Raw genomic sequence first — 18,608 nt, 5'->3', positions numbered from 1 at the left:
ACCGCGTGGTGTCTCGTTTTATTGATGTGGCATACTTTATTGGTTAATTCTAAAATACAATCTCTAAACATTTTAATATTTATCATGTACTCGGTTATATTTAAAGCGACTTACTTATTCATATTTGTGTGGTTCTATTTGTGTGGAGCTATTATTGTGAGCAATCATTACGCCTCTAAAACCTCCCATTTCTATTTTAACTTTAAAAATGTATTTGCTGTAATTTGTGGAAGTTGGAGACTTGTCACTCAAATTAAGTGACTGATGTGATTTATTTCAGTCACAGCTAGAGGGATATTTGGGTTATGTTCTGCCTGATTCATACTGAGGAAACTGTTGCAGATGAGTGAACCCAGCAGTAAGTTGTTTTATCCAAATTAAATGAGGCAAAGACTGACTTCAAATTTCAGGGCCAAGGTAATTGGGTGATGACGTATACACATGTATGATGGACATTACATTTAGCATTCATTAAGGTTTAGCAGACTAATGGCCAATTCTGAATGGACACAGTGATGATGTTACCAATTACAAACAGACTTTACGGTGTCCAATGATGATGTTTAACAAGATGTTGGCATCCTGTTGACCAACATTTGTTTTATGTTTGCAGCTGTATGTTTTAATTGCGCTTTATGGGTTATAAACCTATTCATGTTCCTGATTTGTATTACAGAGCTTTGCTTTGTATATTCTTGGTGATGACAATGCTGTTTCCAGTGATATTTCAAAATATCTGGTTAAAATCTCAGCAGGTAGGCAAATTCCTCAAGCAAAAAAAAAAATAGCTGACATCTCCAAAAGAGTACAATTAAATCATTTTAATTGTACAATTAAATAATTTATAATGTTTTTACTTGCATACTATTCAGGGAAGTGACATATCAACATTGGTAGTCTAGAATCTACTAATGTGACTTGCCACATTAATTTGTGACAAACTGAATTGTATTCATGTAAAAATAAAGTAACTCTTTCCTCCCCTGATTTTATGAACTTACTGGAAATTATGGATTCTCTCTGTTGACCTAACACGGAGAATGTATCTTGTCAGTTAAACTGTACTGTAACACATTGATCGCAGAGCTTTCCCTTGCTTCCATGTCCCTATCCATATGTAGATCGTCTTACACATTGTGATAAAACAATTTTATATGTACATATATTAGTTATATACTATTGGTGTCAGTCGTGTGTAAATAATCAGTAGATTACATAACTAAAGTCACAAATGCATTATACTGTAGACGATATGTGCAGAAAAATGGGCCGCCTATTGCATGTCTTTTTATATATAACGTTGTGAATTCATTTTTTTCAACAGGACAAAAGAAACAGGTGAATGAACAAGACAGTAAAAGGTGATTTGCCAAAATTTGTTTTTCCCAAGTTTTAAAATATGTTTTATCTGTGTAGTCCACATTAATTGTATTCTCTGCTTTCTTGATTTTATCTAGGTTGAGTATAATAAAGCCCTCTGTGTTAAATTCGAGTATTGCAGAAAAACTTGTCATCTGGCTAACAAATACAGGTAATATGACTTTACAATGTAACCATTGGCACTCAATGACAACAAACAAATGAAGAAAAATAAAAAAAAGGCTGCAACGTAAAACTAATATTAATAATTTTAAAATAATTCTGAAACCATAATAAGTTATTTTAAGTCTTAGGAAATTCTGGTTAGCCCATGACTAAGGTAAAAAAAGAAACTTTCTGGAAAAGCTGCAAGTATGCTCAGCTTCAAATGATTGTTGTGTTTTTTTTTTTTTTTTTGTGAAGGGCAACTATCAGTTAATTTTTATTAAACCATCCATAGGTCAAAAAAGGCCATATTGGCAAAAATTCCACAATTTTTCAGCTGTTTTTATTTTTTTTTTTTTTTTATTTTTTTATTTTTTTTTTAGGTTTTACTCTAAAGGACTTGGAGTCTGTTCCTTTTGGAGCAGCCCTCCCTATCAGGGATGCAATCTATCAGTGCCGCAAACAGCCTTCATCTGATTGGTCTGAAGCTGTATGCTTGCTGATTGGACGCCAGGACCTCACCAAACAAGCTCATGAAGTTACCTTGGCAAAAGCAAAAGCTGTAAGTTGCAATTCAAACAAGATTTTATATTTTCCTTTTTACAATTTGTACTTGTTTTCCCTTATGAGAGAAGTGAAGGAAAGGCTGGACACTTATTTGATTCACATAGTGAACAAATACTGTTGGAAGTGGTGTTGGTTTGATATTAAACATATCCACCACTACATTAGAGCACATGAGTCAGTCCTATCTAGGTGTAACTCAAACATAGAGGATTTATGAGGTCATCACCAGCGCAGAACTTCAATCGCCACAATGACAGCTCCTGACCCCCGGTTCTCTCTTTTATGGAGCACAGTATTACGAATTACATAAACGCTCAGTTATTTTTTTTATTTGTCATCAATTTAAGAAGTCTATCAGTGCAATTTTAATTGTTTTGGCATTTATTTTTAAAAACTATCTGCCGACAGTTCTGGACAATGTAATTTTACACTATATCTGAATATCTTTTTTTACCCTGGACCTACCGCATTTGATCCATGAGACAAAAAAAAAAAAAAAAGAACTGCGGTTCTGGTACTGGTAAGTTGTGAGAAAAAAAACAAGCAAAAAATATACTTAAATAAATAGTTTATAACATTACTTACTAGTAAAAAATAAATAAATAAATGTGTAGCAAAACGGATTGCTTTTGTACAATATATGAAATCTTAAAAACAAGGTCAGTCGTTTATTCCAAACCCCGGGTCTTTCCGATTTTATATAAAGCAGCTTTAAACCCGTGTTTATGGCTACAGTCAGAGGATGCACCTTTTAAGAAAAATGTTTACTATGAAATGAAAATAACGATATTATTGATACAATTTTTTTTTAAAAATACATTTATTAATAACATAATATAACAAATAAAATTAATGTTTTTAGAGAACTTTAAATGGCTTTCAAACCAGCACTATTTTTCAAATTGGGAGCACATGCATGTAGTTAGGAGGATCCAACAAAAATGTGTTACAGGGCATTTCATATGAGAGTTTTATTTGTCGTATTACATTCTAATACTTTAAATTCTATAAAAATGACAAAGTTTTATATGTAGATTTATTTTGGTAGCAAAAAATCAACATCTACATCATTCGGCATGGAATTGCAGTACAGATCCTCAATCCCAATACCCACCCCTACTCTGTATGCTACACTATATGTTTTATGATATGCAAAGTCGTTAAGAATAATAAACAGTGTAGGTATTTTAAGTAATGTAATTCCCATCTGATAAAAGATTTCAGATGGCTGTATCGCATCAATATCAAGGTTTATTGTATATTATAAATATGTCACTGTTTTTAGACTATTGGCCAGATGATAACCTCAGATATGCCGCCAGCAAACGAAGCAGAAGAGGAAGATGACGGGATGAATGATATGAATCAGGAAGTCATGTCACTGATCTGGAGCAAAGACTTGCGTGTACAGGAAGTTAGGCGGCTGCTTCAGAGCGCACACTCTGTGCGGGTGAATGTGGTCCATTTGCCTGAATTCAATGACCATGAGTACATAGAAGAGAAAGAGAACAAGTAAGGGATTTAAGTTGCACAGTGCATGTTGTATTGGGGGAGCTTTTCAGTAGTAGTTGGTGAATTAACATCTTTTTTTTTTTTTAACTGAGAATGAATTAATGGGAAATACCAGTTCCTGTGTCTTTTGCGTTAGGCAATATTTTAATGCGTTTTTGCTGTCTGCTGTAATTATTACTTTCAAAGTGAAACTGACCAGATAATGAAACGAACCCCTGTACAGCCAAGTGTTTTTATCATTGATGTTACCCCGCAGCCAAGCATTTTGTGATTGTTTTTATCACAGTCTTTTAAGGTGCTATAAAAAAAACTATATATATATATATATATATATATATATATATATATATATATATATTACATACCATTTGTAATTCAGTAATATGAGAAAATTGGTCAGGGTCTGAATACTTTTGCAAGGCACTATATATATATATATATATATATATATATATATATATATATATATATATATATATATATATATATATATAGTGCCTTGCAAAAGTATTCAGACCCCTGACTAATTTTCTCATATTACTGAATTACAAATGGTACATTGAAATTTCGTTCTGTTCGATATTTTATTTTAAAACACTTAAACTCAAAATCAATTATTGTAAGGTGACATTGGTTTTATGTTGGGAAATATTTAAGAAAAATAAAAAACTGAAATATCTTGCTTGCATAAGTATTCAACCCCCACACATTAATATTTGGTAGCGCCACCTTTTGCTGCAATAACACCTTTAAGTCTTTTGGGCTAAGTATGTACCAGCTTTGCACACAGTGTCGGAGTGATTTTGGCCCATTCTTCTTGGCAGATTTGCTCCAGGTTGTTCAGGTTGGTTGGACGACTCTTGTGGACCGCAATTTTCAAATAATGCCACAGATTCTCAATGGGATTGAGATCAGGACTTTGACTGGGCCACTGTAGGACATTCACTTTTTTGAACAATGTTGCTCTGGCCTTGTGTTTGGGATCATTGTCCTGCTGAAAGGTGAATTTCCTCCCAAGCTTCAGTTTTTTAGCGGACTGAAGCAGATTCTGTTGCAGTATTTTCAATTATTTTGCAGTACAAAATAATATCAAAGTGTTTGGATATCCGTGTGAGCACAGTTGGATCAATAATCAGGAAGTGGAAGCTGCATCACACCACCCAGGCACTGCCAAGAAAAGGCCGTCCCTCAAAACTCAGCACTCAAACAAGGAGGAGACTTGTGAGAGAAGCCACAGAGAGGCCAACAATCACTTTGAAGGAGCTACAGAGTTCAATGGCTGGGAGTGGAGTGATGATGCACCAGTCAACCATATCAAGAGCTCTGCATAACACTGGCCTGTATGGGAGGGTGGCAAGAAAGAAGCCGTTACTCAAAAAGTACCATCTGAAAGCACGTCTGGAGTTTGCCAGAAAGCATGAGTGTGACCCAGCTGTGATGTGGGAAAAGGTTTTGTGGTCAGATGAGACCAAGATACAGCTTTTTGGCCAAAACTCGACGCACTATGTGTGGCGCAAACCTAACACTGTCGATGCCTCAAGACACACCATCCTTAAAGTGAAGTATGGTGGTGGCAGCATCATGCTGTGGGAATGCTTGTCATCAGCAGGGACTGGGCATCTTGTTACAACTGAAGGAAGAATGGATGGAGCAAAATACAGGAAAATACTGCAAGAGAATCTGCTTCAGTCTGCTAAAAAACTGAAGCTTGGGAGGAAATTCACCTTTCAGCAGGACAATGATCCCAAACACAAGGCCAGAGCAACATTGTTCAAAAAAGTGAATGTCCTACAGTGGCCCAGTCAAAGTCCTGATCTCAATCCCATTGAGAATCTGTGGCACTATTTGAAAATTGTGGTCCACAAGCATCATCGTCGTCCAACCAACCTGAACAACCTGGAGCCAAAATCACTCCGACACTGTGTGCAAAGCTGGTACATACTTACCCCAAAAGACTTAAAGGTGTTATTGCAGCGAAAGGTGGCTCTACCAAATATTAATGTGTGGGGGTTGAATACTTATGCAAGCAAGATATTTCAGTTTTTTATTTTTCTTAAAAATATTTCCCAACATAAAACAAATGTCACCTTACAATAATTGATTTTGCGTTTCAGTGTTTTAAAATAAAATATTGAACAGAACGAAATTTCAGTGTACCATTTGTAATTCAGTAATATGAGAGAATTGGTCAGGGGTCTGAATACTTTTGCAAGGCACTGTGTGTGTGTGTGTGTGTGTGTGTGTGTGTGTGTGTGTGTATATATATATATATATATATATATATATATATATATATATATATATATATATACACACACACACACACACACAGACATGCTCAAATTTGTTGGTACCCTTAGAGCTCATTGAAATAATGCTTCATTCCTCCTGAAAAGTAATGAAATTAAAAGCTATTTTATCAAGTATACTTGCATGTCTTTGGTATGTCATTGAATAAAGCAAAGAAGCTGTGAAAAGAGATGAATTATTGCTTATTCTACAAAGATATTCTAAAATGGCCTGGACACATTTGTTGGTACCCCTTAGAGAAGATAACAAATACTTGTATCATAGTGATATTTCAAACTAAGTCGTTTCTTTAATTAGTATCACACATGTCTCCAATCTTGTAATCAGTCATTCAGCCTATTTAAATGGAGAAAAGTAGTCACTGTGCTGTTTGGTATCATTGTGTGCTCCACACTGAACATGGACCAGAGAAAGCAAAGGAGAGAGGTTATTTCAGAGAAGATTGTGCATTCTTCATTTTTTGTGGAGGGGTACCAACAAATCTGAGCATGTCTCTCTTGTGTGTGTGTGTGTGTGTGTGTGTGTGTGTCTAATATAGATATATATAATATATAATTTGAGACTATTTACTAATAGAACATCTTTTTATATAAATTGGTATCATAGGTTCCCTGGGCTAAACTAAAGGATGTTTTTCACAATTACTTTAATTCACAATTTAACAATAATTATTGAACCTACAGCTATGGTCATTTTTTTACATTGTCTTCCAACGATCTAATTTTGCTTCATAAAGTTGAAATGAAACCTGCTGAATAATGTTACGTTAAGATATTAAAGTACATGCAGCTTTGTAGTTAGTTTTCCATATACTTAAAAAAAAAAAATTGACATTTTGAAATCTAAAAAAACACAATTTCCAAAAATATGTCTTTACTTGCTGTTTTGAAGGCAAAGGGTGGTCACACCAAATATTGATTTGATGTAGATTTTTCTTCTATTCACTCACTTTACATTTTGTTAATTGATAATTATAAACTATTAACATGTCTTTTTGAAAGCATTCTTACTTTACATCATTTTTTCACAGCTGTCTAAAACTTTTGCACGGTACTGTATAAAAATCGGCTTATATAAAAAATAGCATCACTCCTACTCCTAATCATTCAGCAAGCACATTAACATAATTATTATAATACAGATATATAAAGGAATAAAATAAAAATATGCCTATATAGTCAAACTCACCTATAAAGTACCTGGGATACAACATATACTTGTATATAACTTAATGCCAATGGGACCTGGACCTAAACAAGCGATTTACTATAAAAGCACATCATTTAACCCTTTGCAGGCCATTTATTCAGTGCTTTTCAGAAGCATCACATACCTTGTATTTTACACATACCTCTTTATAGACATGCATACAGATTAATGCTCTCCTTATCACTCGTTTTATCAACAAACTCCTTAATAATGCCATCCAAATCATTATTTTATTACTATAAAATCTCAAAAAGCTCTGCCAATGTCAGTGATATTCTTTGAGCGCTGGATGCAGAAGCAGCTATCACCTTTGTTTAATGTCTGTGTTTTGTCTGTGGTGCATAGCGCTATGAGAGGCACCCCTTTTTTTTTTTTTTTTTACTTCATTCGGCCATTGAAAGGTTTTCTCTGCTTTTTCCGGAGACAACACGATTAGAGACCTGTGCTTTACATTTTTTTGATGTTGGACAGGGTCTGACATCAGACTGGAAGGGGAAAATTGTATTGTCGGACTTAGGACCGCAAAGGGTTAATAAATATTCTGCTGTCGGATATTACGTACTACTATTGAATTCCTGACACGTATTATAGCTGTTGGTTACATACAACCACTCTCAAGAAGAACACTTCTATTCATTCAAAAAGATAAAATCGAACATTAACTTATTCTGATAGTCACGGAGTGATACTACAGCATGATTATATCAATTCTTCATTTTATAGATTGTTACAGCTATGCCAGCGCACCATGTCTCTTCCCGTAGGAAGAGGGATGTTTACATTGTTCTCCTATCATCCTGTGCCAACTGAACCGCTGCCAGTTCCCAAACTTAATCTGACTGGTATGTATGATTTTCATCTTCTACAAATGAGTCATTCATCAAGGGTGGTTTATGTTATTTGTATTCTGTTTTCAGGGCAGTACACACAAGCTAGGTCAAAGCGCAAAGCCTTGTAACTGTCCAAATATTTGACTAGTGCTTGTTACAGTATTTGATTTCATTGCTTTTTTCCAGATACACACTCCTAAAATGTAAAAACAGATCAAGACAGGATTTGTATGTCTTTATAATGATGATTATTTGATAAATGAATCTTAGCATTTCCAGATGGTTTTGCAAGGCGTCAGCCCTGCAGCAAGTCAGTGCGACTAACCGGAAACCATTGCATAAAACAGCATTTAAAAAACTAACTATTTATCAGTCTTTGTTTAAATTCCTTGAAGGGACCGTCTTTCAATTTAAAAACAGGAATTTGGGCATTTCTTGAAGTGGTTAATTCTGTGGCAAATCAGGATTGTTGCACTCTTTCTTCTAGTGATAAATCTTTTTGGCCTGGGATTCATACTTGATTTACTTAACTTCCTAGTCATCAATTCTGAGCCAATACAGAGTGTTGCATCAGGGATAACTGCTTGAAATTGGTTTGCAAAATAAAAAATGTACATCGTTGTTTTGATTTTAGGACGGGCCCCTCCCAGAAACACAACAGTAGATTTAAACAGTGGAAACATTGATGTTCCACCAAACATGGCCAGCTGGTCCAGCTTCCACAATGGCGTGGCTGCAGGATTGAAGATTGCTCCCGCTTCTCAGATTGACTCTGCATGGATAGCTTACAACAAGCCCAAGAATGCAGAACTTGCTAATGAGTATGCTGGCTTCCTGATGGCTCTAGGGCTCAATGGACATCTTACAAAGTTAGCAACATTGAACATACACGACTACCTCACCAAGGTTGGAGAAACTTTATTTTTCTTCCCCTAACCAATCTCAGGCCATGCAAAAATTTGATGAGATCAATATTTCCAGTGTTTTTACATAGAAAGTTATACATTCCTGGAGTAGCTAAAGCCTAGATCTACTTTCCATGAACTTGCTATATTAAAACATAACACAGCCAATCAAGCACTTATTTTGGAACCAAGCAGTGTCATTTATTTATTAATTTGTGTAATTATTTAGAAAATGTTATGCTTTTAACTGTGAAATTCATTATTGTAGTTGACTTTTTTATTGTACAGATGAACTCCTCTTAGAAAGGATCCTGTTAGGACTGAGTTCCTTTTACAATGTATTGAGGAGACATGTCCCTGCCAAACATGGCTTTTAATTGAAAATTATTCTGGTTAAAACAGACTTGTTTATAACGTATATACTGTTTTTAATCCATACAGTTTGTGTTCCACAATCCGGTTTCTTGAAATTAATACATACAGTTTAATGCAAACAGTACCGTTTTTATTACGCACATTTTTCTTCTTTAACTGGTAGATATTTTGCGCTAATTGTGAGAAGATCACATTGTTAACTACCTTGCAGATATTAATGAATTATAATATATCATTTCACAAAAAAGGATAGTATTTGATTTTTAAGAAAACATTCAACCTGATTCCTTCTATGATGTTTACTGGTAGCTTTTTGATTTAAGCAATAGAACCCAAGAAGAGGGCTTTGTAATCTGGTATGGCTGTCAACGTGCCATTTAAATGTCTGAGCCGAAGGTTTCTGCAAAGGGTAAAAACCCTTTTGACTTTATACAGCACTGGTTATTGTTGCTAATTTAATACAGATGTTTTCCTCATTATTCCATGAGTAATGCGGTTTGCTCATAACTCCATATGTGGTGTGGCAGCCTTCAGCTTCAGTATCCCAGCGGTGGATGATGTTGCATCATAGGTATTTTCAATAGCCTAAATAATACCTTCAATACAAAAAAATTTAAACTTTTTTTAGGATTGAAAATTATAAAAAAAAAAAAAAAAAAAAAACTTGTGCTAAGCTGTTCTGAAAGTGTAGCATCAGAGATTATCACCCTCCCCCCTTCTCTTCAATGAGTTTTTAATGCTGTGTTACAGTAAATATTCAACAAAATGTACCCCATACCCAATCACACTCATGTTTACCTGCTTTGATATTTTGTAAAAAGAAAATTCTGCCACATCTCTCATATCCATGGCAAGACTCATAGCAGCCTGTAATATGTGAATTCTTAGAAGAAAAAAAACGTAAACAAACATGTGAGGCTATTTTAGATGTGGGCAGATTTATTATTATTAGGCTTCCAAGCCAAAGACTGGGAAGCCTATTAAGATTTTTTTTTTTTTTTTTCTTCCCAAAACTTTAAACTGCTGCTGCTTCAAAGCTGTGTGACTGATCAGGTTCTGACTTGGCAGGTAACAAGCTGAATACATTTGCAGTCAGAAGCTGAAAAAATTGCTGCTGTATCCTTGCAATTGGCGCCATAACGCATTTTTTGATAAAACCTTTCGACATCTTCTTGGGAACCGGTGAAGCGATTGATCTGACACTTGGCATACATCATCACAAATCTTATCGAAACGCGCCCTTAACAGCAAACTGCTGCTATTTGAACACTGTTTGACCAACAAACTCCAAACACGGTAGTTATTGCCCCAGTAACAATGGAATACAAATATGTCAAAATGGTTATGTTTTATAAAACAAGATGGCCGCCAGGTGTATGTTTATGTCTGAATTTTAAAACTGTCTCAGTTGACAAACGGTTTACTTACTAACTCGAAAGTTTACAAGCATCATCCTTGACACTGTAGCAATACAACTGACTTTTAAGAAATTCACGTTTAACAAGATAGCTGCCTGACGCATTTTTGAAAAAAAAAAAAAAACTTTCAAAATCTTCTGTGAAACAGTTAAGTTGCTGAATTTAAACTTGGCACATTGAGAACTAAGCAAGCTTAGACAGGTACTGATACTGGGGCTTGGGAGCCGTAAAACTGCCTGGCAGTTCTAGTTATTATTATTATTATTATTATTATTATTATTATTATTATTATTATTATTATTATTATTAATAATAATTATTATTAACTGTTTTACTGGGTAAAAAAATAAATAAATCTAATTGACAAAATGAACAAAGTGAGGAACGGTATTAGAAACAACCGTTCTGTATATTTGATTTTATATATACACACACACACACACACACACACACAGTGGCTTGCGAAAGTATTGACCCCCCCTTGGCATTTTTCCTATTTTGTTGCCTTACAACCTGGAATTAAAATTGATTTTTTGGGGGTTTGTATCATTTGATTTACACAATATGCCTACCACTTTGAAGATGCAAAATATTTTTTTATTGTGAAACAAACAAGAAATAAGACAAAAAAACAGAAAACTTGTGCGTGCATAAGTATTCACCCCCCCAAAGTCAATACTTTGTAGAGCCACCTTTTGCAGCAATTACAGCTGCAAGTCTCTTGAGGTATGTATCTATAAGCTTGGCACATCTAGCCACTGGGATTTTTGTCCATTCTTCAAGGCAAAACTGCTCCAGCTCCTTCAAGTTGGATGGGTTCCGCTGGTGTACAGCAATCTTTAAGTCATACCACAGATTCTCAATTGGATTGAGGTCTGGGCTTTGACTAGGCCATTCCAAGACATTTAAATGTTTCCCCTTAAACCACTCGAGTGTTGCTTTAGCAGTATGCTTAGGGTCATTGTCCTGCTGGAAGGTGAACCTCCGTCCCAGTCTCAAATCTCTGGAAGACTGAAACAGGTTTCCCTCAAGAATTTCTCTGTATTTAGCGCCATCCATCATTCCTTCAATTCTGACCAGTTTCTCAGTCCCTGACGATGAAAAACATCCCCACAGCATGATGCTGCCACCACCATGCTTCACTGTGAGGATGGTGTTCTCTGGGTGATGAGAGGTGTTGTGTTTGTGCCAGACATAGCGTTTTCCTTGATGGCCAAAAAGCTCAATTTTAGTCTCATCTGACCAGAGTACCTTCTTCCATATGTTTGGGGAGTCTCCCACGTGCCTTTTGGCAAACACCAAACATGTTTGCTTATTTTTTTCTTTAAGCAATGGCTTTGTTCTGGCCACTCTTCCGTAAAGCCCAGCTCTGTGGAGTGTACGGCTTAAAGTTGTCCTATGGACAGATACTCCAATCTCCGCTGTGGAGCTTTGCAGCTCCTTCAGGGTTATCTTTGGTCTCTTTGTTGCCTCTCTGATTAATGCCCTCCTTGCCTGGTCTGTGAGTTTTGGTGGGCGGCCCTCTCTTGCCAGGTTTGTTGTGGTGCCATATTCTTTCCATTTTTTAATAATGGCTTTAATGGTGCTCCGTGGGATGTTCAAAGTTTCGGATATTTTTTTATAACCCAACCCTGATCTGTACTTCTCCACAACTTTGTCCGTGACCTGTTTGGAGAGCTCCTTGGTCTTCATGGTGCCGCTTGCTTGGTGGTGCCCCTTGCTTAGTGGTGTTGCAGACTCTGGGGCCTTTCAGAACAAGTGTATATATACTGAGATCATGTGACAGATCATGTGACACTTAGATTGCACACAGTTGGACTTTATTTAACTAATTAAGTGACTTCTGAAGGTAATTGGTTGCACCAGATCTTATTTAGAGGCTTAATAGCAAAGGGGGTGAATACATGTGCACGCACCACTTTTCCATTATTTATTTCATTTCACTTCACCAATTTGGACTATTTTGTGTATGTCCATTTATATGAAATCCAAATAAAAATCAATTTTAATTCCAGATTGTAAGGCAACTAAAATCGGAAAAATGCCAAGGGGGGGTCAATACTTTCGCAAGCTACTGTGTGTGTGTGGTGTGTGTGTGTGTGTGTGTGTGTGTGTGTGTGTGTGTGTGTATATATATATATATATATATATATATATATATATATATATATATATATATATATATATATATATATATATATATATATATATATATATATATATATATATATATAAAATACACAATACACACATTCAGCTCTGGAAAAAATTAAGAGACCACTGCAAATTTTTCTTAAATCTGCATCTATACATGTATGGCAGCCATTCCATTCCAGTGTCTGTTGAATTCCAACACAGGCACACCTCATTCTACTGAATAAGGTATTGATTAGGGGATCACCTGAGCCAAATCTTATTTAACAAGGAAAAGTATAAAAACCACTCCTGTGGTTATCACTGTCCTCTTCCAATAGGACTAGCTGGATGGCAAAACAGTGCTAGTAGTACCTCAAAAGTAATTGGAATCAAAAAATAACTATTGACCATGCCCAAAGAACTGAAAAGGAAAGTCTTGAGTGAGGAAAAGAAGAGTTCAATTCCTGCTTTACTGGCAGAGGGATATAGTGAACGTCGGGTTGCGTCCATCCTTAAAATTTCAAAGACGGCGGTTCATAAGAACAAGGTCAAGCAGCACACATTGGGGACAACAAAGCTACAGACCGGCAGAGGACGAAAACGACTCTCCACTGACCGGGATGACCGCCAACTCATTCGAATGTCACTCGGCAACCGTAGGATGACATCAAGTGACCTGCAAAAAGAATGGCAAACGGCAGCTGGGGTGAAGTGCACGGCGAGGACGATTCGAAACAGGCTGCTAGGGGCAGGGCTGAAGTTGTGTAAAGCTAGAAAAAAGCCCTTCATCAATGAGAAGCAAAGAAGAGCCAGGCTGAGGTTTGCAAAAGACCGTAAGTATTGGCCCGTAGAGGACTGGAGTAAGATCATCTTCTCTGATGAGTCCAATTTTCAGCTTTGCCCAACACCTGATCGTCTTATGGTTAGACGGAGACCTGGAGAGGCCTACAAGCCACAGTGTCTCGCACCCACTGTGAAATGTGGTGGAGGATTGGTGATGATCTGGGGGTGCTTCAGCAAGGCTGGAATTGGGCAGATTTGTCTTTTGTGAAGGACACATGAATCAATTCAAGTACAAGGTTGTCCTGGAAGAAAACTTGCTTCCTTCTGCTCTGACAATGTTCCCCAACTCTGAGGATTGGTTCTTCCAGCAGGACAATGCTCCATGCCACACAGCCATTTCAATCAAAGTGTAGATAGAGGACCACCAGATCAAGACCCTGTCATGGCTAGCCCAATCTCCAGACCTGAACCCCATTGAAAACCTCTGAAATGTGATCAAGAGGAAGATTGATGGTCACAAGCCATCAAACAAAGCTGAGCTGCTTGAATTTTTGCGCCAGGAGTGGCATAAAGTCACCCAACATCAATGTGAAAGACTGGTGGAAAGCATGCCAAGACGCATGAAATCTGTGATTGAAAATCAGGGTTAATCCACCAAATATTGATTTTTGAACTCTTCCTAAGTTAAAACATTAGTATTGTGTTGTTTAAAAATGAATCTGAACTTATTTTCTTTGCATTATTCGAGGTCTGACAACACTGCATCTTTTTTGTTATTTTGACCAGTTGACATTTTCTGCAAACAAATGCTCTAAATGACAATATTTTTATTTGGAATTTCGGAGAAATGTTGTCAGTAGTTTATAGAATAAAACAAAAATGTTCATTTTACCCAAACACATACCTATAAATAGTAAAACCAGAGAAACTGATAAGGCAGGGTCTCAATTCTTTCCAGATATCATTGGATATTTATCAAATTTTGGCTCTTGTATTTTAAAACGTCACCAGAGTTAAAATAGGTCTTATATATATTAGTCTATATATATAATAATTATAATATAATATATATATATATTTTAATTTGAAAATTGCTATATTAAGAAACCTAAGACGGCAGACCTGAGTAGCCCAAACATTCCACATATCAACGCATGAATTCAGCTACACTGAATTTTATTAATGGAGTACATTGACAACTGATTTGGTTTTAACATGAACGTGATTAAATACGTGATTTTATGCATCTAACCAAAGTATGGTTATTTTTTAACAAACAAAATATGTTTATAAACTAGCTAAGCTTAACTTTCACTGTAAAATGAAGAGGCTTGTGAACACGAAACATTATTGTACAATGTATTTTGTTAAGTCTACTATTGCCCCCATGCCTTTTTGACTTGCTGAGCAAAGATGTAATTGGTAACTGTGTAAAAGTGCTCTGCAGCATGTTTGCTACGACTTTCCCACATGACACGAAACTTGTCTCCTGTGTGTGGAGTGTGGGTGGGTCATATGAGTAGTCCAGACCCAATGAGAAACTATCATCTTCTATGGTTGCTAAGGAATACTTTTTAATTAAACATATGTACTGGTGCTAGAATTTATAGTTGCTGGCGCTATATGGTACCCTGGCACTAGAATCTAATGCCATGGTGCTAAATTTGCACCCATGTGCTTGCATGGAGCTGCTGTTCAGTTCAGGTTACACAAAACTACCATAGCTTGTGAACTGTTTGCAAAACCTGTTAAAAAAAAAAAAAAAAAAAAAAAAAAGTGGCCCCTATAATGTTTGATTTATTTGTTTATTTTTTAACTTTATTTGCTATACTAAATTTAAATAAATAGACTGAACGTATAGGACAGCAAGGAAATAGACTTAGTCTACATTGACAGACAACCTTCAAGGGGTGTGTACTGGAATGGAGATTTGCTTCGTCAAGCAGAAAAAAAAAGTAAAATACATAAATTAGTACTGTATTTAAGTACTTTCTGGTGGATTGATTTGGAATCGAAATTAAACATAGTTTGAAGGTTCTTTACCAGACATTAAGGACCTCATATTTACCAATCAGGTTAATGGAAATCTGTGATCCATTTTCTAATTAAACAATAGACCCCGAAAAAGAGGACTTTACTGTCCGGTAAGGCCCGTCTCATGTCTTTTAAATGTTCCGGTAACTTTTTTTATTTTTTTTTAATATGATTTCAGTGCAGATTTGTGTAAGTTTAGTAATTTTAAGTTACCGTTATGTCCTTAAGTGTATTAACTAAATTAAACATTTAGTAAAATAGCAAGTAATCTACATGTTAATGCTGATCCAGCAGCTTGTTCATAAAGTGTATTCAAAGCTTCCTTCCTCTCTGTTGAAGTACAAGAGGGCAGCACCATCCTTTGTTGCTACTGTGATATGCTGAAATAACGTTGCAATTAGGCTGCATGCAGTTGCCTGATTGTTTCAGCTCGTCATTCAAACTCGAGACAAGTTGCTATTGTGGTTACTGTATTGCCACTGCCAGCAGACACTATTCTCAATTTATTTTATTTAACTTAGACCTATATTCTAAATGTTCTAAGCACAATATATGTTGGTGTCCTAAACCAAACTCAAATTCTCGTAATGCATGCCATTTTAAGAATTTGTACAATTGAAGCTGTAATGAACACTGGTCACTGGTCCACTAGCCCCACAGCTCACCAGGATTTTACATGTTCCCTGGTGGAAGAGTGGAACACAGTTGCAAGTCCAGGTTCCACGACTATAGATGCACTATACAAAAGAAAGTGCCACTTTAAATACTGTTTTTCACCCCATTGAGAGTCAATGCCTTTTTCTAGTAATTTTTCTGGTAATTCACTCTGGGCCCCTGTAAGGAGAGCTTTAATGTTGTTGTCATAATGCTGTGATACACATTGTATGGCATACCAGACAAAAAAGACCTAATACCTTTGTTATATTGTCATCATACTGTATACACAACTATGAGCTTGTGGGTATTGTACTAAAAATAACCTTATTTGGGGCATACATTTTACAAAGCTGCCATTGCTGCATTAACAGCATCATATCTCACAGACCATTTTTAAGAAGTGTCTTCATATTTAGGCTGTACAGCATAAACACTGTTTGCTAATGTGTTGGTGACAATGCCATTGACCTTTTAACCCAATGCGAGTTTCTGATATTTGTTACATTGTTACATCTTGTATTATTTTCTATGAAGTTCCATTGTCAAGGGTTATTTAGTATATTCGGTAAAAAAAGGGGGTTTACTGCAGCATTGTTTCAACCACTGGCCAGATAACTACAAAACGTTTTGATTTAATGTTTATAGACTATTCCATTGTCATTCCCCGTACATTACGTCCTTGGATGTTTTGTTTTTAGTTCACAAAAACATTTCTACTTATGAATGTTTGTGTGTTGGCAATTGCGACATTAATGTATATGTGTTTTCCAGGGTCATGAGATGACAAGTATTGGTCTGTTACTTGGTGTTTCTGCTGCCAAGTTAGGGACTATGGACATGTCCATCACCCGTCTTCTAAGCATCCACATTCCTGCCTTGTTGCCACCCACTTCAACTGAGCTAGATGTCCCTCACAATGTGCAAGTGGCTGCTGTGGTAGGAATTGGGCTGGTATACCAGGGAACAAGTCATCGCCATAACGCTGAGGTTCTCCTTGCAGAAATCGGTAAGTAATATCATACTTGCTATCATTGTGTATGGAAGGTTATTTAGTAAGCATTCAAACTTCCTTGTATAACACGGGTTTCCACATTCAGTTCTAATGAACATAGTAGCTCACCGATGGACAGACAGTGAATTTAAAAAAAAAAGAAAAAGAAAAAAAACGTGCCCATATCACCTTAAACAGCGTGAACTCGGTAATCATGGTATAGAAAAATAGTTGTGGTTTCGAAAAAGTGGCAGTTTATACTACTATATAGGACTAGACAGAATTATTATTTTCATGGCAGCAGAGCGAGTCACCTTTTAGCTTTAAGGCTCCACAAAAACGAACGTCTCGCAGACATTCCATCTGTGAAGACCATGCAAGGAGATATAGTTTCAGACTTCTAATAAATGCTGAATTTCAGTCATTGTATTTTAAATTATATAGTTCATATATCTCATATGATAATGGCAAGTGTGAACAGTTTCTTCAGAGCCTTCAAATGCACATCTCTCGGATGACGAATCAGCTGCACTGGGTATTCCAATCACTCTGGAGGAGATGAAATAGGTGATATAGGGTATGAATAAGGGCAAATTTCCTGGTTTTGATGGCATACCCCCTGAGTTTTTTCTCACATTTTGGACTGAGTTGGGACCCTTACTATTGGAGATAGTGCAGGCGTATATAGAGAGGGGTTCCTTTCGTAGAGATGTTAACACTGCTGTCATTTCATTGTTACTGAAAAAAGAAAAGGATCCCTCTCTCTGTGCTAGTTATCACCCCTTATCAGTGATAAATGCGGACGTTAAATTGTATGCTAAGGTGCTCTCACGCAGACTTGAGACCTACATGACTAAGCTATTCCACCACGATCAAACACGATTTGTTAAGACACGGTTGGTGACAGATAATGTCCGCCGTCACCTTCATGTTATCCATGCGGCCATGGACTTAGATTCTCCATGTGGTGTCCTTTCATTAGATTCCAAAAGGGCATTTCACCATTTGAAATGGGCTATCTCTGGTCAGTCTTGGGTCACATGGGTGGCGACCAGATGTCTTGCCTGCAAACATGCAGGTAGTTAAGCATTTTAAATATCTTGGTGTGGAAATCCACCCATGCTTACACTTAACTGCACAAACCAACTTTAAGATATTCAAACAGGTTGATGGCGACTTAAACAAATGGATGCAGCTTTGAAATTTGCTCCAAGCCTGTTGCTCCATAATAAAAATGAACATACTTCCACGTATTAACTTTTTCAGTTCAATGCTTCCTTCCCCTCCCCTGACTAGATACTGGGATAAATTGCTCTCGCCGATCTCTATGTTTGTGTGGAGAGGGAAGCGGCCACAT

At 36.4% G+C, this 18,608-nt stretch overlaps 1 protein-coding gene across 2 annotated transcripts in view; it reads left to right on the top strand.

Moving 5' to 3' along the window:
- anapc1 (anaphase promoting complex subunit 1) overlaps positions 1-18,608 on the top strand; it is a 106,755-nt gene that overhangs the window by 34,604 nt on the left and 53,543 nt on the right. For both annotated transcript variants that reach the window (XM_041252816.1, XM_041252815.1), the window contains exons 22-29: positions 677-755; positions 1,325-1,361; positions 1,458-1,531; positions 1,908-2,086; positions 3,377-3,603; positions 7,846-7,964; positions 8,587-8,858; positions 17,032-17,266. In XM_041252816.1, coding sequence (XP_041108750.1) covers positions 677-755; positions 1,325-1,361; positions 1,458-1,531; positions 1,908-2,086; positions 3,377-3,603; positions 7,846-7,964; positions 8,587-8,858; positions 17,032-17,266 — 1,222 coding nt within the window. The remainder of the gene's footprint in view (positions 1-676; positions 756-1,324; positions 1,362-1,457; positions 1,532-1,907; positions 2,087-3,376; positions 3,604-7,845; positions 7,965-8,586; positions 8,859-17,031; positions 17,267-18,608) is intronic.

Source organism: Polyodon spathula, chromosome 6 (genome assembly GCF_017654505.1).
Source record: "Polyodon spathula isolate WHYD16114869_AA chromosome 6, ASM1765450v1, whole genome shotgun sequence".
Taxonomy (NCBI): Eukaryota; Metazoa; Chordata; class Actinopteri; order Acipenseriformes; family Polyodontidae; genus Polyodon; species Polyodon spathula.
The sequence above is the reverse complement of the archived record's forward strand: the minus strand, read 5'-3'. Positions and strand labels throughout refer to the sequence as shown.